Source organism: Taeniopygia guttata, chromosome 33 (genome assembly GCF_048771995.1).
Source record: "Taeniopygia guttata chromosome 33, bTaeGut7.mat, whole genome shotgun sequence".
NCBI lineage: Eukaryota > Metazoa > Chordata > Aves > Passeriformes > Estrildidae > Taeniopygia > Taeniopygia guttata.
This window is the reverse complement of record NC_133058.1, coordinates 1,149,995-1,170,978: the sequence shown is the minus strand read 5'-3', so window position 1 is coordinate 1,170,978 and position 20,984 is coordinate 1,149,995. Positions and strand designations below refer to the sequence as shown.

The following is a 20,984-nucleotide window of genomic DNA, read 5'->3' as shown; positions in this document are numbered from 1 at the left end:
CTGTGTGACGTCACCGCGCCGCGCCGGAAGTGCCGCCGCGGCGGGCGGAAGTGGCGGCGCAGCTCTCGGCCATGGCGGCGGCAGCGGCTCCCGGAGCGGCGGGACCCGGAATGGCGGCGGGAGGCGGTCCCGGAGCCCCGGTGGTGGTGGCGGCGGGGCCCGGAGCGGCGGCGGGAGGCGGCGGGGCCGCGGTGAAGAGCGGCGAGGAGCGGCTGAAGGAGATGGAGGCGGAGATGGCGCTGTGAGGGGAAAGGGAGCGGCGGGGCGGCCATGGCGGACGGGAGGGGGCGGGGCTTAGGAGTGCCATGGCGACGGGGGCGGGGCTTAAAGGCAGGGGCGTGATCTCATTGGTGCCATGGCAACGGGGGCGGGGCTTGGCGGGTGCCATGGCAACGGGGGCGGGGTTTAAAGGAAGGGGCGTGATCTCATTGGTGCCATGGCAACGGGGGCGGTGCTTGGCGGGTGCCATGGCAACGGGGGCGGGGCTTAAAGGAAAGGGCGTGATCTCATTGGTGCCATGGCAACGGGGGCGTGGCTTAAATAAAGGGGCGTGGAATCATTGGTGCCATGGCAACGGGGGCGGGGCTTGGCGGCTGCCATGGCAACGGGGGCGGGGTTTAAAAGGGGCGTGATCTCATTGGTGCCATGGCAACGTGGGCGTGGCTTAAAGGAAGGGGCGTGATCTCATTGGTGCCATGGCAAAGGGGGCGTGGCTTAAAGTGGGCGTGATCTCATTGGTGCCATGGCTACGGGGGCGGGGCTTAAAATGGGCGTGATGTCAGTGTTGCCATGGCAACGTGGGCGTGGTCTTGCGTTGCTGTGGTAACGGGGGCGGGGTCTGGTGAAAGGTGGGCGTGGCCTGAGGGTAAAGGGGCGGGGCTTAGTGTTACTGGGAGGTACTGGGCAGTGACCAGTTTATACTGGTCTGGACTGGTTTGTACTGGTCTGGACTGGTTTATACTGGTATTTATTGGTTCTTACTGGTTTATACTGGTTTATACTGGTTTATATTGGTGCTTATTAATCCATACTGGTTTATACTGGGCCATACTGGTCTGTACTGGTGTTTATTAGTCTATACTGGTTTGGACTGGTTTATACTGGTCCGTACTGGTCCTTATTAGTCCATACTGGTTTATATTGGCCTGTACTGGTTTATACTGGGCCATACTGGTCCATAGTGGTCCTTATTAGCCCGTACTGGTTTATATTGGTCCATACTGGTTTATACTGGTTTATACTGGGCCATACTGGTTTGTACTGGTCCTTGTTAGTTCATACTGGTTTATACTGGGCCATACTGGTTTATACTGGTCTTTACTGGTTTATACTGGTCCATACTGGTCCATACTGGTATATACTGGTCCATACCGATCCATACTGGTTTATACTGGTTTATACTGGTTTATACCGGTCCATACTGGTCCGTACTGGTTTATACTGATTTATATTGGTCCATACTGGTCCATACTGGTCCATACTGGTCTCTAACTGGTTTATACTGGTTTATACTGGTCTCTAACTGGTTCATACTGGTCTCTAACTGGTTTATACTGGTTTATACTGGTCTCTAACTGGTCCATACTGGTTTATACCGGTCCATACTGGTCTCTAACTGGTTTATACTGGTCTATACTGGTGCAGGTTCGAGCAGGAGGTGCTGGGCGCTCCAGGCCCCGCCCCCGGGGACCCTCTGGCCCCGCCCCCCGTCCTGCGGCCAATCATCGCCACCAACACCTACCAGCAGGTGAGTCCCAAAATGGCCCAAATTGTCCCCAAAAATGTCCCAAAAGTGTCCCCAAAATGGCCCCAAAAATGTCCCAAAATGTCCCCAAAAATGTCACCAAATATCCACAAAATGGTCCCAAAATGGCTCCAAATGGCCCCAAATGTCCCCAAAATGGCCACAAAATGGCCACAAATATCCCCAAATTTCACCAAAATGTCCCAAAATGTCTCCAAAAATGTCCCAAAATGGCCCCAAAAATGTCACCAAAAATGTGTCCCCAAATGTCACAAAATGGCCACAAAAATGTCACCAAAAATGTGTCCCCAAATGTCACAAAATGGCCACAAAAATGTCACCAAATATCCACAAAATGGCCCAAAATGGCCACAAAATGGCCCCAAAATTGCCCCAAAATGTCACCAAAAATGTCACCGAAGTGTCCCCAAAGTGTCCCAAAATGTCCCCAAAAATGTGTCCCCAAATGGCCCAAAACGTCCCCAAAAATGTCCCCAAAAATGTGTCCCAAAATGGCCCCAAAATCGCTACAAAATGGCTCCAAAATGGCACAAATTGTCCCCAAAAATGTCACCAAATGACACCGAAGTGTCCCAAAATGGCCCCAAAAATGTGTCCCCAAATGGCCCAAAATGTCCCCAAAAATGTCCCAAAATATCCCCAAAATGTCCCCAAAAATGTGTCCCCAAATTGTCCCCAAAATGTCACCAAATATCCACAAAATGGCCCCAAAATGGCCCAAAATGTCGCCAAAGTGGTCCCAAAATGTCACCAAAAATGTCACCAAAGTGTCCCTAAAATGTCCCAAAATGTCCCCAAAAATGTCCCCAAAAATGTGTCCCCAAATGGCCCAAAATGTCCTCAAAATGTCCCAAAATGTCACAAAATGGCCCCAAAATGTCCTCAAAAATGTCACCAAATATCCACAAAATGGCCACAAAATGGCCCCAAAAATGTGTCCCCAAATGTCCCAAAATGGCCCCAAAAATGTCACCAAAATGTCACCAAAGTGTCACCAAAATGGCCCAAAATGTCCCCAAAAATGTCACCAAAATGGCCCCAAAAATGTCACCAAAATGGCCCCAAAACTGTGTCCCCAAATGTCACCAAATGTCACCAAAATGGCCCCAAATGTCTCCAAATGGCCCCAAAATGTCACCAAATATCCACAAAATGGCCCCAAAATGGCTCCAAATGTCCCAAAATGGCTCCAAAATGTCACAAAATGGTCCCAAAATGTCCCTAAATGGCCCCAAAATGGCCCAAAATGTCACCAAATATCCCCAAAATGGCTCCAAATGTCCCAAAATGGCCCCAAATGGCCCCAAAATGTCACCAAAAATGTCACCAAATATCCACAAAATGGCCAAAAATGTCCCCAAAAATGTCACCAAAGTGTCCCCAAAATGTCACCAAAATGTCCCCAAAAATGTCCCCAAAATGTCCCCAAATATCCTCAAAATGTCTCAAAATGTTCCCCAAATGTCCCCAAATGGCCCCAAATGTCCCCAAAATGTCACAAAATGTCCCAAAATGTTCCCCAAATGTCCCCAAATGTCCCCAAATGTCCCCAAAATGTCCCAAAGTGTCCCCAAAATTGTCCCAAAATGGCCCCAAAATGGCCCCAAATGTCACCAAAATGTCCACAAATATCCACAAAATGGCCCCAAAATGGCTCCTAATGGCCCAAAATGGCCCCAAATTGTCCCAAGATGACCCAAATTGTCCCCAAATGTCCCCAAATGTCCCCAAATTGTCCCCAAAATGTCCCCAGGTCCAGCAGTCCCTCGAGGCTCGCGCCGCCGCCGCCGCCACCGTCCCCCCCCTGGGGACACCCCCGGTGCCGTTCGTGGGGCCAGGTCAGTGTCCCCAAATGGCCCCAATGTCCCCAAATGTCACAAAATGTCCCCAATGTCCCCAATGTCCCCAATCCCATTTTTCCCATTTTTCTCCCATTTTTTCCCATTATTCCCCATTGTTCCCCAATGTCCCCAATGTCCCCAATGTCCCCAATCCCATTTTTTCCCTTTTTCCACCCATTTTTTCCCAATGTCCCCAATGTCCCCAGTGTCCCCAAATCCCCCCAATGTCCCCAATGTCCCCAAAATGTCCCCAATCCCAATTTTCCCCCATTTTGTCCCAATGTCCCCAAATCCCCCAAATATCCCCAAAATGTCCCCAAATGTCCCCAATCCCATTTTTCCCAATTTTCTTCCATTTTTTCCCATTGTTCCCCATTTTTCCCAATGTCCCCAATACCTCCAATGTCCCCATTGTCCCCAATGTCCCCAATGTCCCCAATGTCCCCACTGTCCCCCATGTCCCCAATGTCCCCAATGTCCCCAATGTCCCCAATGTCCCCCCAATGTCCCCCCAATGTCCCCAATGTCCCCAATGTCCCCAATGTCCCCAATGTCCCCAATCCCCCCAATCTCCCCAATCTCCCCAATGTCCCCAATGTCCCCCCAATGTCCCCCCAATGTCCCCAATGTCCCCAATGTCCCCAATGTCCCCAATGTCCCCAATGTCCCCGATGTCCCCAATGTCCCAAATCCCATTTTTCCCAAATTTCTCCCATTTTTTCCCTTTTTTCTCCCATTTTTTCCCATTTTTCCCCAATGTCCCCAAATGTCCCCAATGTCCCGCTCTGTCCCCGCAGTGTCCCCGCAGCGCCCGCCCATCCTGCGTCCCGCCTTCGTGCCACACGTCCTGCAGCGCCCGGGTAGGGGACAGGGACGGGGACGGGGGTGGGGACATTTGGGGGGATTGGGGACATTGGGGACATTGGGGGGATTGGGAAAAATGGGAGAAAAATGGGAAAAAATGGGATTTGGGACATTGGGGACATTGGGGACATTGAGGGGATTGGGGGGATTGGGGAAAATGGGAGGAAAATGGGAAAAAATGGGATTTGGGACATTGGGGACATTGGGGACATTGGGGGGGTTGGGGACATTGGGGACATTGGGGAAAATGGGAGAAAAATGGGAAAAAATGGGATTGGGGACATTGGGGACATTGGGAAAAAATGGGTGGAAAAAGGGAAAAAATGGGATTGGGGACATTGGGGACATTGGGGACATTGGGGGGGTTGGGGACATTTGGGGGGGTTGGGGACATTGAGGACATTGGGATAAAATGGGGAAAAAGTGGCATTGGGGACATTTGGGGCATTGGGGACGTTGGGGACATTGGGGAAAAATGGGAAAAAATGGGGGGAAATTGGGAAAAATGGGATTGGGGACCTTGGGGACATTGGGGACATTGGGGACATTGGGGACATTGGGGGGATTGGGAAAAATGGGAGAAAAATGGGAAAAAATGGGATTGGGGACATTGGGGGGACATTGGGTACATTGGGGACATTGGGGGGGTTGGAGACATTGGGGACGTTGGGGACATTTTTGGGGTGTTTGGGACATTTTTAGGGTGATTTTTGGGGTAATTTTTTGGGTGTTTGGGGTCATTTTTGGGGTTCTTTTTGGGGGTATTTTTGGGGGTATTTTTGGGGTGTTTTCTTGGGTGTTTTTTGGCATCATTTTTGGGGTGTTTGGGGTCATTTTTGGGTTGTTTTTTGGGCTCATTTTTGGGGTGTTTGGGTCATTTTTGGGGCCATTTTTTGGGTAATTTTTGGGGTGTTTGGTGCCATTTTTAGGATGATTTTTGGGGCCATTATCGGGGTGTTTGGTGACATTTTTCTGGATATTTTTGGGGTATTTGGGGTCATATTTGGGGTAATTTTTTGGGGTGTTTGGTGCCATTTTTAGGGTGATTTTTGGGGTAATTTTCGAGGTTTTTTTGGGTAATTTTTGGGGTAATTTTTGGGGTTTTTTGGGGCCATTTGTAGGGTGATTTTGGGGTCATTTTTGGGTTTTTTTTTGGGGGTAATTTTTGGGGTGTTTAGTGCCTTTTTTTGGGTTATTTTTGGGGTAATTTTCGGGGTGTTTGGGGTCATTTTTGGGGTAATTTTTGGGGTGTTTCAGGTAATTTCTGGGTTATTTTTTGGGGTCAGTTTTGGGGTGTTTGTGGCCATTTTTGGGGATATTTCTGGAGTGTTTGGTGCCATTTTTGGGTAATTTTTGGGGTTATTTTCGGGGTGTCTGGTGCCATTTTTAGGGTCATTTTTGGGGTAATTTTCGGTGTGTTTGGGGTAATTTTTGGGGTAATTTTCGGGGTGTTTGGTGCCATTTTTAGGGTTATTTTTGGGGTAATTTCTGGGGTGTTTGGGGCCATTTTTGGAGTAATTTTTTGGGTGTTTGGTGCTATTTTTAGGGTGACTTTTGGGTTCGTTTTCGGGGTGTTTGGGGACATTTTTGGGGACATGTTTGGGGTAATTTTTGGGGTAATTTTCGGGGTTTTTTAGGCAATTTTTGGGGTAATTTTCGGGGTTTTTTGGGGTAATTTCTGGGGTGTTTGGGGCCATTTTCGGGGTAATTTTTGGGATGTTTGGGGTCATTTTTGGTGTAATTTTCAGGGTCTTTGGTGCCATTTTTGGGGTCATTTTTGGGGTAATTTTCGGGGTGTTTGGGGTCATTTTCGGGGTAATTTTAGGGGTGTTTGGTGCCATTTTTAAGGTAATTTTTAGGGATATTTTGGGGTGTTTGGGGTAATTTTTGGTGTAATTTTCGGGGTGTTTGGTGCCATTTTTAAGGTAATTTTTGGGGTTATTTTCAGGGTGTTTGGGGTCATTTTTCGGGATATTTCTGGGGTGTTTGGTGCCATTTTTGGGGTAATTTTTGGGGATATTTTTGGGGTGTTTGGTGCCATTTTTAGTGTGATTTTTGGGGATATTTCTGGGGCATTTGGGGTCATTTTTCGGGTAATTTTTGGGGGTGTTTGGGGCCATTTTCGGGGTAATTTTTGGGGTAATTTTCGGTGTGTTTGGGGTAATTTTTCGGGATATTTCTGGGGTGTTTGGTGCCATTTTTGGGTAATTTTTGGGGTAATTTCTGGGGTGTTTGGGGTAATTTTTGGGGTGATTTTCGGGGTTTTTGGTGCCATTTTTGGGGATATTTTCAGGGTGTTTGGTGCCATTTTTAGGGTGTTTTTGGGGGTAATTTTCGGGGTGTTTGTGGCCATTTTTGGGGTAATTTCTGGGGCGTCTGGGGTCATTCTTGGGGTAATTTTTAGGGAGTTGGGGTAATTTCTGGGGTGTTTTTTGTGGATATTTCTGGGGTGTTTGGGGTGACTTTTGGTGTAATTTTCGGGGTGTTTGGGGACACTTTTGTGGATATTTTTGGGGTTTTTGGTGACATTTTTGGGGTAATTTCTGGGGTGTTTGGGGTCATTTTTGGGTTGTTTTTTGGGGATATTTGTGGGGTGTTTGGGGTTATTTTTGGGGATATTTTTGGGGGTGTTTGGGGTAATTTTCGGGGTGTTTTGGGTTATTTTTCGGTAAGTTTCGGGGGTATTTGGTGCCATTTTTGGGGTAATTTTCGGGGTGTTTGGTGCCATTTTTAGGGTGTTTTTTGGAGATATTTTTGGGGTAGTTAGTGACATTTTTTGAATATTTTTGGGGAGTTTGGTGGAATTTTTGGGTTGTTTTTGGGGATCATTTTGGGGGTGTTTGGGGACATTTTTGGGGATATTTTTTGGGGATATTTCTGGGGTGTTTGGTGCCATTTTTGGGGTAATTTCTGGGGTGTTTGTGGCCATTTTTGGTGTAATTTTCAGGGTGTTTGGGGTAATTTTTGGGGTAATTTTCGGGGTGTTTGTGGCCATTTTTGGGGTAATTTCTGGGGTGTTTGGGGCCATTTTTAAGGTAATTTTTGGGGTAATTTTCGGGGTGTTTGGGGTCATTTTTGGGGTAATTTTGGGGTAATTTTTGGGGTGTTTGACCCTTCTCTGACCCTCTCTCCCCCCCAGCGGGTCCCAGGGGTCCCCTGGGGCTGCGCCCCCCCCCCGGGGCCATGGTGGGGGTGGGGCCGCCCCTGGGGGCCCCCCCCGCCCCCCCCCTGCTGCTCGCCCCTCCCCCCCTGCAGAGACCCCCCCCCACCCCCCTGGGGGCGCCGCTGGGGGGCGCCCTGAGAGCGGCCGGAGCGGTGAGAGACACTGGGGGGTACTGGTTTATACTGGGAGGGACTGGGAGGGACTGGGAGGGGGCTTGGGGGGACTGGGAGGGACTGGGAGGGGGCTGGGAGGGGGCTGGGGGGTACTGGGATATACTGGGATCAAACTGGGAGGGACTGGGTTATACTGGGAGGGGGATGGGGGGGGCTGGGGGGGACTGGGAGGGAACTGGGTTATACTGGTTTATACTGGGGGGGGATGGGAGGGACTGGGAGGGGATTGGGAAGGAACTGGGAGGGACTGGGAGGGACTGGGTTATACTGGGTTATACTGGGTTATACTGGGAGGGGATTGGGTCATACTGGGTTATACTGGGAGGGGGCTGGGGGGCACTGGGGGGGGCACTGGGAGGGACTGGGAGGGACTGGGAGGGAACTTGGGGGGGAACTTGGGGGCACTGGGATCAAACTGGGAGGGACTGGGAGGGGGCTGGGGGGGACTGGGGGGGGCTGGGAGGAACTGGGTTATACTGGGGGGGACTGGGATCAAACTGGGAGGGACTGGGAGGGAACTGGGAGGGACTGGGGGGGACTGGGATGGACTGGGAGGGACTGGGAATGGACTGGGAGGGACTGGGAGGAGATTTGGAAGGGACTGGGATGGACTTGGAGGGACTGGGTTATACTGGTTTATACTGGGAGGGGACTGGGGGGGACTGGGAGGAACTGGGAGGGACTGGGGTGTACTGGGATATACTGGGAGGGGGATGGGGGGGACTGGGAGGGAACTGGGGGGCACTGGGTTATACTGGGAGGGGACTGGGAGGGACTGGGAGGGAACTGGGAGGGACTGGGATCAAACTGGGAGGGACTGGGAGGAGTTTGGGTTATACTGGGAGGGGACTGGGGGGCACTGGGATATACTGGTTTATACTGGGAGGAGGCTGGGGAGGGACTGGGAAGTAACTGGGAGGGGCTGGGAGGGGACTGGGGGTGGACTGGTGGAATTTGGGTTGAATTTGGGTTTTTTGAAGCAGAATTTTGGTATTTTTAGGGCAGAATTTTGAGTTTTTAGATCAGAAATTTGGTGGTTTTAGGTCAGAATTTTGGTATTTTTTAGGGCAGAATTTTGCCATTTTTTAGCCCAAAATTTTAATTCTTTTGGGTCAGAATATTGGTATTTTTCGGGCAGAATTTTAACAACTTTTAGCCCAGAATTTTGGTATTTTTTAGCCCAGAATATCCGGGGTTTTAGGTCATAAATTTGTTAATTTTAGGGTGGAAATTTGGTGTTTTTTATCCCAGAATTTTGGTATTTCTTAGGTCAGAATTTTCCTATTTTTAACCCAAAATTTTGGCATTTTTTAGACCAGAACTTTGGTATTTTTTAGGGCAGAATTTTGAGTTTTTATATCAGAAATTTGGTATTTTTAGGTCAGAATTTTGCCATTTTTTAGCCCTGAATTTTCCTTTTCTGGGTCAGAATTTTGGTATTTTTAGGTCAGAATTTTGGCATTTTTAGTGTGGAATTTTGGCAGTTTTGATTACAAAATTTTGGGGTTTTAGGTCAGAATTTTGGTATTTTTAGGTCAGAATTTTGGCATTTTTAGTGTGGAATTTTTGCAATTTTTATTACAAAACTTTGGGGTTTTAGATCAGAATTTTGGTATTTTTAGGGCGGAATTTTGGCATTTTTTAGCCCGTAATTTTGGCATTTTTTAGCCCATAATTTTGGTATTTTTTAGGGCAGAATTTTGGCATTTTTTAGCCCATAATTTCGCTATTTTTAGGGCAGAATTTTGGCATTTTTAAGACAGAATTTCGCTATTTTTAGGGCAGAATTTTGGCATTTTTGGGTCAGAATTTCGCTATTTTTAGGGCAGAATTTTGGCATTTTTTTAGGGCAGAATTTTGGGTTTTTGGGTCAGAATTTTGGCATTTTTGGGGTCAGAATCTCAATTTTCCCCATTTTTTCTCCCGCAGGCGGGGGGGGGAGGGGCGCCCGTGCCCCCCCTGCCCCCCGTGGCCGCCGGACCCCGAGTGGCCCCCCCGGGACCCCCCCCGGGACCCCCAAAACCGACCCCGCCCGTCATCCAGGCCGCGCCCACCGTGTACCCCACCCCCCCCCGGCGCGCCCCGGTGAGACCCCCACCCCAAAATGTCACAAATTGTCCCCAAAATGTCACAAAATGGCCCCAAATATCCCAAAATGGCCCCAAATGGCCCCAAAATGTCACCAAATGGCGCCAAAATGTCCCAAAATGGCTTCAAATGGCCTCAAATGGCCCCAAATGGCCCCAAAATGTCACAAAATGGCCCCAAATGTCACAAAATGGCCCCAAATGGCCCCAAAATGGCCCCAAATGTCACAAAATGGCCCCAAAATGTCCCAAAATGGTTCCAAAATGACCCAAAATGTCACCAAAATGGACCCAAATGTCCCCAAAATATCCCCAAATGTATTTTAATTTCTGACCATTAGCCCCGCCCCCATTTATCCCCACCCTAATTAGCCCATCCCCTTTAATTATGCCTCTTTTAGCCCCTCCCCTTTTAATTAATGATCTTTAGCCACGCCCCCTTTAATTAAACATTGATTAGCCCCTCCCCTTTTAATTAATGACCTTTGGCCACGCCCCCTTTAATTAAACATTGATTCGCCCCTCCCCTTTTAATTAATGACTTTTAGCCCCGCCCCAATTAGCCCCTCCCCCTTTAATTAAGCCTCATTTGGCCCCTCCCCTTTTAATTAATGAGCTTTAGCTCCACCCCAATTCGCCCCTCCCCCTTTAATTAAGCGTCAATTAGCCCTCCCCTTTTAATTAATGACCTTTAGCCCTGCCCCAATTAGCCCCTCCCCCTTTAATTAAACATTAATTAGCCCCTCCCCTTTTAATTAATGACCTTTAGCCCCTCCCCTTTAATTTATTCATTTTGGCCCCGCCCCCTTTAACCCTTTATTATTCTGGCCCCGCCCCCTTTAGGAGGAGACCCCGCCCCCTCGGGCCCCGCCCCCGGAGGAGCCCCGGATTGGTCCGAGCCTCCCGGCCCCGCCCCCCGCCATGGCCACGCCCCCTCCGGAGCCCCGCCCCGGCCCCGCCCACGTGACGCCGGTGCCACGCCCCCTGCGCAGGCCACGCCCACAGGACACGCCCTTTCCGGTGCCTGAGGTGGGCGGGGCTTAGGGGAAAGGGGGCGGGGCTTGAGGTTTAAAGGGGCGTGGTTTATTAATTAGAGTGGGTGGGGCTTAAGGGAAGTGGGCGTGGTTTATAGACATGATTGGCGGGTGGTCAGAAGGGGCGGGGCTGAGGGGAAAGGGGCGGGGCTTAAGGTTTAAGGGGCGTGGCTTTATTAGTTGGAGTGGGCGGGGCTTGTAGAAATGATTGGCAGGTGGTCAAAAAGGGGAGGGGCTGTGGGGAAAGGGGCGTGGCCATGTTAATGTGGGCGTGGCCATATGATTGACAAGTCTTTAAAAAGGGGGTGGGGCTATGCAAAAAAAGGGGCGGGGCTTAAAATTTGGGGGTGTGTCCACATGGGGATGAGTGTGTCTTGATGATTGACAAGTCTTAATTAAAAGGGGGTGGGGCTATGCAAAATAGGGGTGGAGCTTAAAAATGAGAGAGTTTGTATGGTGGGCGTGGCCAGATGATTGACAGCTCTCCATTAAAAGGGGGCGGGGCTATGCAAAAGGGGCGGAGCTTAAAATCAATGGGTTTTCTATGGTGGGCGTGGCCATATGATTGACAAGTCTTAATTAAAAGGGGGCGGAGCTTAAAAATAAGGGGATGTGGCCAGGGTGGGCGTGGCCAGATGATTGACAGCTCTTCATTAAAAGTGGGTGGGGCTATGCAAAAAAGGGGTGGAGCTTAGAAATAAGGGAGTTTCTATGGTGGGTGTGGCCCAGATGATTGACAGCTCTCCATTAAAAGGGGGTGGGGCTACACAAAAGGGGCGGAGCTTTAAAATAGGCGGGATTTCTCGGGGTGGGCGTGTCCCCAGATGATTGACAGGTCTCCATAAAGGGGGTGGGGCTACCTAAAAAGGGGCGGAGCCTAATAATAAGGGTGGTTTCTATGGTGGGTGTGGCCCAGATGATTGACAGGTGTCCATTAAAAGGGGGTGTGGCTATGCAAAATAGGGGCGGAGCTTAAAAATAAGGGGGGTTTTGTGGTGGGCGTGGCCAGATGATTGACAGGTCTCCATTAAAATGGGGTGGGGCTATGCAAAAGGGGGCGGAGCTTAAAAATAAGGGCGGTTTCTATGGTGGGCGTGGCCATATGATTGACAGGTCTCCATTAAAAGAGGGTGTGGCTATGCAAAAGGGGGCGGAGCTTAAAGATTAGGGGGTTATTTAAAGGTGGGCGTGGCCAGATGATTGACAGCTCTCCCTTAAAAGGGGGTGGGGCTATCAAAAAAGGGGCGGAGCTTAAATTAAGGGTTTTTTTAATTGGGTGGGCGTGGCCTGGCTGGGGTGGGCGTGTCTCAGATGATTGACAGCTCTCCATTAAAAAGGGGTGGGGCTATGCAAAAGGGGGCGGAGCTTAAATTAAGGGGGTTTTAATGGGGTGTGGGCGTGTCCCAGATGATTGACAGCTCTTCATTAAAAGGGGGTGGGGCTACCCAAAGTGGGCGGAGCTTACCAAATGGGGGTTTAATGGGGGTGGGCGTGGTCTGGCGTGGGTGGGCGTGTCCCGGGCGGGTTGTGGGCGTGGCCAGGATGATTGACAGCTCTCCATTAAAAGTGGGTGTGGCTACTCAAAAAGGGGCGGAGCTTAAATTAAGGGGGTTTAATGGGGTGGGCGTGGCCTTACGGGGATGGGCGTGTCCCGGGCAGGGGTGGGCGTGGCCCAGGTGATTGACAGGTGTCCATTAAAAAGGGGTGGGGCTATCAAAAAAGGGGCGGAGCTTAAATTAAGTAATTTTTATGGAGTGGGCGTGTCCCGGCGGGATGTGGGCGTGGCCAGGCGGGATGTGGGCGTGGCCCAGGTGATTGACAGGTGCCGTGCAGGTGGGGGCGGAGCCGGCGGCGGAGGACAAGCGGAAGGGGCGGGGTGAGCGGCTGAAGCGCTGCATCCGCACGGCGGCCGGGAGCAGCTGGGAGGATCCCAGTCTGCTGGAGTGGGACGCTGGTAGGCACTGGTTTATACTGGGAGGGACTGGGAGGGGACTGGTTTATACTGGGAGGGGCTGGGAGCGGCTGGGAGGGGACTGGGAGTGGCTGGGAAGGGATTGGAGGGGACTGGTTTATACTGGGAGGGACTGGGAGGGGATTGGAGGGGACTGGGAGGAAACTGGTTTATACTGGGAGGGGACTGGGAGGGAGTGGGAGGGAACTGGGAGGGACTGGGAGGGGATTGGAGGGGAGTGGGTTATACTGGGAGGGACTGGGAGGGAACTGGTTTATACTGGGAGGGACTGGGAGGGGATTGGAGGGGACTGGGAGGAAACTGGTTTATACTGGGAGGGGACTGGGAGGGAGTGGGAGGGAACTGGGAGGGACTGGGAGGGGATTGGAGGGGAGTGGGTTATACTGGGAGGGACTGGGAGGGAACTGGTTTATACTGGGAGGGACTGGGAGCAACTGGGAGGGAACTGGGACAAATTGGGATGGACTGGGAGGTTACTGGGATCATTTTCAGGAAGTTGGGAAAGCCGCCGCACGGCATGATGGGAGTTGTAGTCCACCAAACAACGCGATGACCCCAAAATGGCCGTTTTTCACCCCAAAATGGCCGTTTTTCAACCCAAAATGGGCGTTTTTCGCCCCAAAATCACCGTTTTTCGCCCCAAATCTGGACAATTCTCACATTTTCTGTGGGGATTGGGGAAATTGGGTTGATAACAAGATTTTGGGCTGGGTCAGGGCCCTGAAATCTTCTCACGACCCCAGAACTCGACCCCGTAACTTGGCGATAACGTGGAAATGCCACAAAACGGCCGTTTTTTGACCCAAAATGGCCGTTTTTCACCCCAAAATCACCATTTTTCACCCCGATTTCAGACGATTTCCGCATTTTCTGTGGGGATTTTTGGAATTGGGTCAATGAGAAGATCTTGGGCTGGGTCAGGACCCTGAAATCTTCTCACGACCCCAGAACTCGACCCCGTAACTTGACGATAACCCCAAAATGCCCCAAAATGGCCGTTTTTTGCCCCAAAATGGCCGTTTTTTGCCCCAAAACCTCTGATTTTCGCCCCAAATCCAGACAATTTTTACTTTATTTGTGGGCATTTGGGAAAATGGGTTGATAACAAGATTTTGGACGGGGTCAGGGCCCTGAAATCTTCTCACGATCCCAAAACTCGACCCCGTAACTTGACGATAACCCCAAAATGCCCCAAAACGGCCGTTTTTCGCCCCAAAATGGCCGTTTTTCGCCCCAATTTCAGACAATTCCCACATTTTCTGTGGGGATTTAGATAATGAGATCAAAGATGAGACCCTGGGTCATGTCATGATTCTGAGATGTCCTCATGACCCCAGAACTTTGTGACGACCCCATAACTTCAAAACGACCCCGAAACGCCCCAAAATGGCCGTTTTTGCCCCAAAATCGCCGTTTTTCGCCCCAATTTCAGATGATTTCCGTATTTTCTGCGGGGATTTGGGAAATTGGGTTGATAACAAGATCTTGGGTTGGGTCAGGGCCCTGAAATCTTCTCACGACCCCAGAACTCGACCCCGTAACTTGGCGATAACCCCAAAATGGCCGTTTTTCGCCCCAAAATCGCCGTTTTTCACCCCAAATCCAGACGATTCCCACATTTTCTGTGGGGATTTGAGGATTGAGTCAATGAGAAGGTCTTTGGCTGGGTCAGGGCCCTGAAATCATCTCATGACCCCATAACTTTGTGACGACCCCATAACTTCAAAACGACCCCGAAACGTCCCAAAATCGCCATTTTTGACCCAAAATCACCGTTTTTCGCCCCAATTTCAGACAATTTCCACATTTTCTGTGGGGATTTGGGAAATGAGATCAAAGATGAGATCCTGGGGCTGGGTCAGGGCCCTGAAATCTTCACACAACTCAAGATCTCAAACCCGTAACTTGGCGATAACGCAGAAACGCCCCAAAACGTCCATTTTTTGACCCAAAATCGCCATTTTTTTGCCCAAATCCAGACGATTTCCGTATTTTCTGCGGGGATTTGGGGAACGAGGTGAACGACGAGACGCTGGGCCGGGCCTTCGGGCGCTTCCCGTCCTTCCTGAAGGCCAAAGTGATCCGGGACAAGCGGTCGGGGAAGACCAAAGGATACGGATTCGTGTCCTTCAAGGACCCCAACGACTACGTGCGCGCCATGAGGGAGATGAACGGTGAGACAGGGCACTTTGGGGACGTTTGGGGACAATTTGGGGACAATTTTGGGCTTGGGGATATTGGGGATGTTGGGGACATTGGGGACATTGAGAAAAAATGGGGAACAATGGGAGAAATTTGGAGAAAATCGGAAAAAATGGGGGGAAATTGGGAAAAAAATGAGGCAAAATTGGGAAAAATGGGATTGGGGACATTGGGGACATTGGGGACATTGAGGGTCAAGAGAACATTGATGACCTTTGAGGACATTGGGGACATTGGGGACATTGAGGATATTGGGGACATTGGGGACATTGGGGACATTTGGGGACATTGGGAAAAAATGGAAGAAAAATGGGAAAAAATGGGATTGGGGACATTGGGGACATTGGGGACATTGGGGACATTGAGCAAAAATGGGGAACAATGGGAAAAAATGGGTGGAAAAAGGGACAAATGGGATTGGGGACATTGGGGACATTGGGGTACGTCCGGGCCATGCAGGAGATGAACGGTCAGTGAGGGGACTTTGGGGACTTTTGGGGACAATTTTGGGAAAATTTGGGGACAATTTGGGTTTATTGAGCAAAAATGGGGGGAAATTGGAAAAAAAATGGGGGGAAATTGGAAAAAAATGAGGCAAAGTTGGGAAAAATGGGATTGGGGACGTTGGGGACATTGGGGACATTGAGCAGAAATGGGGGAAATTGAGAAAAAATGGAAGAAAAATGGGAAAAAATGGGTTGGGGACATTGGGGACATTTGGGAGATTTGGGACACTGAGGTTCATTGGGGACATTGGGATAAAATGGGGAAAAATTGGGATTGGGGACATTTGGGGACATTGGGGACATTGGGGACGTTGGGGACATTGGGGACATTGAGCAAAAATGGGGGAAAATTGGGAAAAAAATGGGGGGAAATAGGAAAAAATGGGATTAGGGACATTCGAGTACGTCAGGGCCATGAGGGAGATGAACGGTCAGTGAGGGGACTTTGGGGACAATTTGGGGACAATTTGGGACGTTGGGGACATTGGGGACATTGGGAAAAAATGGGAGGAAATTGGGAAAAATGGGATTGGGGACATTGGGGACATTGGGGACATTGGGGACATTTGAGGACATTGGGAAAAAATGGGTGGAAAAAGGGAAAAAATGGGATTGGGGACATTGGGGACATTGGGGACATTGGGGACATTGGGGACATTGGGGACATTGAGCAAAAATGGGGAACAATGGGATAAAATGGGTGAAAATTTGGAAAAATGGGATTGGGGACATTGGGGACATTGGGGACATTGGGGACATTGGGGACATTGGGGATATCACAGCCAGGGTGGAAACCTTGGGAACCCGCAAACTCCCAGTTCCCTCCCAGTCCCTCCCAGTCCCTCCCAGTTTGTTCCAGTCCCTCCCAGTCCCTCCCAGTTTGTTCCAGTCCCTCCCAGTCCATCCCAGTATATCCCAGTATCCCCATTTCAGGGAAGTACGTGGTCAGCCGCCCCATCAAGCTCCATCCCAGTCCCTCCCAGTCCCTCCCAGTATATCCCAGTCCCTCCCAGTTTGTTCCAATCCCCTCTCAGTCCATCCCAGTGCCCCCCAATCCCTTCCCAGTTCCTCCCAGTTTATCCCAGTCCCTCCTAGTCCCTCCCAGTCCCGTCCCAGTACAAACCAGTAACCCCAAACTCCCTCCCAGTCTGTCCCAGTCCCTCCCAGTCTGTTCCAATCTCCTCCCAGTATAAACCAGTCCCTCCCAGTCCATCCCAGTCCCCTCCCAGTTTGTTTTAATCCCCTCCCAGTTTGTCCCAGTGTCCCCCAATCCTCTCCCAGTCCCTCCCAGTCCCTCCCAGTTCCCTCCCAGTCCATTCCAATCCCCTCCAAGTGCCCCCCAATCCCTTCCCAGTTTATCCCAGTCCCTCCTAGTGCATTGCAATCCCCTCCCAGTCCCTCCCAGTCCCTCCCAGTCCCTCCCAGTTCCCTCCCAGTCCATTTCTGTCCCCTGCCAGTGCCCCATAATCCCGTCCCAGTCTCTCCCAGTTTGTTCCAATCCCCTCCCAGTCTCTCCCAGTCCCTCCCAGTCCCTCCCAGTTCCCTCCCAGTCCCTCCCAGTCCCCTCCCAGTTTATCCCAGTCCCTCCCAGTCCCTCCCAGTATATCCCAGTATCCCCATTTCAGGGAAGTACGTGGGCAGCCGCCCCATCAACCTCCTTCCCAGTCCCTCCCAGTCTCTCCCAATCTATTCCAATCCCCTCCCAGTTTATCCCAGTCCCTCCCAGTGCATTGAAATTGCCCCCCAGGCCCTCCCAGTCCCCTCCCAGTACAAACCAGTAACCCCAAACTCCATCCCAGTCCCTCCCAGTCCCTCCCAGTCCATCCCAGTTTGTTCCAATCCCCTCTCAGTCCATCCCAGTGCCCCCCAATCCCTTCCCAGTCCCTCCCAGTTTATCCCAGTGCCTCCCAGTTCCCTCCCAGTCCAAACCAGTAACCCCAAACTCCTTTCTAGTCTGTCCCAGTCCCTTCTAGTGCCCCCCAGTCCCCTTCCAGTCCCTCCCAGTTCCCTCCCAGTCCATCCCAGTTCCCTCCCAGTCCATTCCAATCCCCTCCAAGTGCCCCCCAATCCCTTCCCAGTTTATCCCAGTCCCTCCTAGTGCATTGCAATCCCCCCCCAGTCCCTCCCAGTCCCCTCCCAGTACAAACCAGTAACCCCAAACTCCATCCCAGTCCCTCCCAGTTCCTCCCAGTCCCTCCCAGTTCCCTCCCAGTCCATTTCTGTCCCCTCCAAGTGCCCCATAATCCCCTCCCAGTCCCTCCCAGTCCATTCCAGTCCCCTCCCAGTTTATCCCAATCCCCTCCCAGTCCCTCCCAGTATATCCCAGTATCCCCATTTCAGGGAAGTACGTGGGCAGCCGGCCCATCAAACTCCCTCCCAGTTTATCCCAGTCCCTCCCAGTCCATTCCAATCCCTTCCCAGTTTATCCCAGTTTGTTCCAATGGGCTCCCAGTCCCTCCCAGTTCCTCCCAGTCCCTCCCAGTCCCTCCCAGTTCCCTCCCACTTCATCCCAGTTCAATCCCAGTCCCTCCCAGTCCCTCCCAGTGCTCCCAGTAACCCCAGTTTCAGGGAAGTACGTGGGCAGCCGCCCCATCAACCTCCCTCCCAGTCCCTCCCAGTATAAACCAGTTCATCCCAGTGCTCCCAGTCCCTCCCAGTCCCTCCCAGTCCCTCCCAATCCATTCCCAGTCCCTCCCACTCCCTCCCAGTTCCCTCCCAGTTCCCTCCCAGTTCCCTCCCAGTCCCTCCCAGTCCCTCCCAGTATAAACCAGTTGCCTCCCAGTCCCTCCCAGTCCCTCCCAGTTGCCTCCCAGTCTGTTCCAATCTCCTCCCAGTATAAACCAGTCCCTCCCAGTCCCTCCCAGTTTGTTTCAGTCCCCCCCAATCCCCTCCCAGTCCTTCCCAGTTTGTCCCAGTCCATTCCAATCCCCTCCCAATCATCTCCCAGTCAATTCCAATCCCTTCCCAGTCCATCCCAGTCCCTCCCAGTCCCCCGCAATCCTCTCCCAGTCCCTCCCAGTCCGTTCCAATCCCCTCCCAGTATATCCCAGTCGCTCCCAGTCCCTCCCAGTCCCTCCCAGTCCATCCCAGTATCCCCATTTCAGGGAAGTACGTGGGCAGCCGCCCCATCAAGCTCCGTCCCAGTCCCTCCCAGTCCCTCCCAATCCCCTCCCAGTCCCTCCCAGTCTCTCCCAGTTCCCTCCCAGTGCAAACCAGTAACCCCAAACTCTTTCCTAGTCTGTCCCAGTCCCCTGCCAGTCCATTCCAATCTCCTCCCAGTTTATCCCAGTTCCCTCCCAGTTTATCCCAGTCCCTCCCAGTCTGTTCCAGTCTCCTCCCAGTATAAACCAGTCCCTTCCAGTCCCTCCCAGTTTGTTCCAGTCCTCTCCCAGTGCCCTCCAATCCCCTCCCAGTCCCTCCCAATCCCCTTCCCAGTCCCTCCCAGTCCCTCCCAGTTTATCCCAGTCCCTCCCAGTCCCTCCCAGTTCCCTCCCAGTCCATTTCTGTCCCCTGCCAGTGCCCCATAATCCCCTCCCAGTCCCTCCCAGTCCGTTCCAATCGTTTCCCAGTCCCTCCCAGTTTGTTCCAATCCCCTCCCAGTCTCTCCCAGTCCCTCCCAGTCCCTCCCAGTATATCCCAGTACCCCCATTTCAGGGAAGTACGTGGGCAGCCGCCCCATCAACCTCCCTCCCAGTCCCTCCCAGTCCCTCCCAGTTTATCCCAATCCCCTCCCAGTCCCTCCCAGTCTGTTCCAATCCTCTCCCAGTCCCTCCCAGTCCCTCCCAGTCTCCTCCCAATCCACTCCCAGTGCCTCCCAGTAACACCAAACCCTAAACCAGTATAAACCAGTAACCGCAAACTACCTCCCAGTTCCCTCCCAGTCCCTCCCAGTCCATCCCAGTCCATCCCAGTCCCTCCCAGTCCCTCCCAGTTCCCTCCCAGTCCATTTCTGTCCCCTGCCAGTGCCCCATAATCCCGTCCCAGTCCCTCCCAGTCCGTTCCAATCGTTTCCCAGTCCCTCCCAGTCTGTTCCAATCCCCTCCCAGTATAAACCAGTCTCTCCCAGTCCCTCCCAGTTTATCCCAGTTCCCTCCCAGTCCCTCCCAGTCCCTCCCAGTTTATCCCAGTTCCCTCCCAGTCCCTCCCATTCCCTCTCAGTATATCCCAGTCCCTCCCACTCCCCTCCCAGTTCCCTCCCAGTCCCTCCCAGTATATCCCAGTGCCCTCCCAGTTTGTTCCAATCCCCTCCCAGTCCCTCCCAGTCAATTCCAATCCCTTCCCAGTATATCCCAGTCCCTCCCAGTTCCCTCCCAGTCCATTTCTGTCCCCTGCCAGTGCCCCATAATCCCGTCCCAGTCCCTCCCAGTCCCTCCCAATCCCCTCCCAGTCCATCCCAGTCCCTCCCAGTTCCCTCCCAGTTTGTTCCAATCCTCTCCTAGTCCCTCCCAGTCTCTCCCAGTCCCTCCCAATCCATTCCCAGTCCCTCCTAGTCTCTCCCAGTTCATCCCAGTCCCCTCCCAGTACAAACGAGTAACCCCAAACTCCATCCCAGTCCCTCCCAATCCTCTCCCAGTCCCCTCCCAGTCCGTTCCAATCTCCTCCCAGTATATCCCAGTGTCCCCCAATCCCCTCCCAGTCCCTCCCAGTATATCCCAGTACCCCCATTCCAGGGAAGTACGTGGGCAGCCGCCCCATCAACCTTCTTCCCAGTCCCTCCCAGTCCCTCCCAGTCCCTCCCAGTCCCCTCCCAGTTTATCCCAGTGCCTCCCAGTTTGTTCCAATCCCCTCCCAGTATAAACCAGTACCTCCCAGTCCCGCCCAGTCTCTCCCAGTTGCCTTCCAGTCCAAACCAGTAACCCCAAACTCCTTCCTAGTCTGTCCCAGTTCCCTCCCAGTCCCTCCCACTCCCCTTCCAGTCCCTCCCAGTCCGTTCCAATCCCCTCCCAGTTTATCCCACTCCCTCCCAGTATAAACCAGTCCCTCCCAGTCCCTCCCAGTATATCCCAGTACCCCCATTTCAGGGAAGTACGTGGGCAGCCGGCCCATCAAGCTGCGCAAGAGCCAATGGAAGGATCGGAACCTGGAGGTGGTGCGGCGCAAACAGCGCGAGAAGAAGAAACTGGGCCTCAGATAGCCCAAACTGGGACAAACTGGGACATACTGGGACACACTGGGACGGCAATAAAGGAGAAGCCAGGGCTGAGCAACGGCGCTGGGGTTACTGGTTTATACTGGGAGGGACTGGGAGGGACTGGGAGGGACTGGGAGGGACTGGGAGGGGGTTTGGGGTTACTGGTTTATACTGGTTTATACTGGGAGGGAACTGGGAGGGAGTTTGGGGTTACTGGTTTATACTGGGATGAACTGGGAGGGACTG

General features: G+C 52.1%; 1 protein-coding gene across 1 annotated transcript; it reads left to right on the top strand.

Moving 5' to 3' along the window:
* Positions 1-21: 21 nt before the first annotated feature.
* Positions 22-20,814, top strand: RBM42 (RNA binding motif protein 42). The gene is made up of 10 exons (XM_072920782.1): positions 22-241; positions 1,645-1,747; positions 3,519-3,603; positions 4,404-4,466; positions 7,610-7,785; positions 9,736-9,891; positions 10,737-10,922; positions 12,761-12,881; positions 14,879-15,073; positions 20,629-20,814. Exons 1-10 carry the CDS (start codon positions 72-74, stop codon positions 20,739-20,741), a joined length of 1,368 nt encoding a protein of 455 aa, XP_072776883.1. The 5' UTR covers positions 22-71; the 3' UTR covers positions 20,742-20,814.
* The last annotated feature ends 170 nt before the right edge of the window (positions 20,815-20,984 follow it).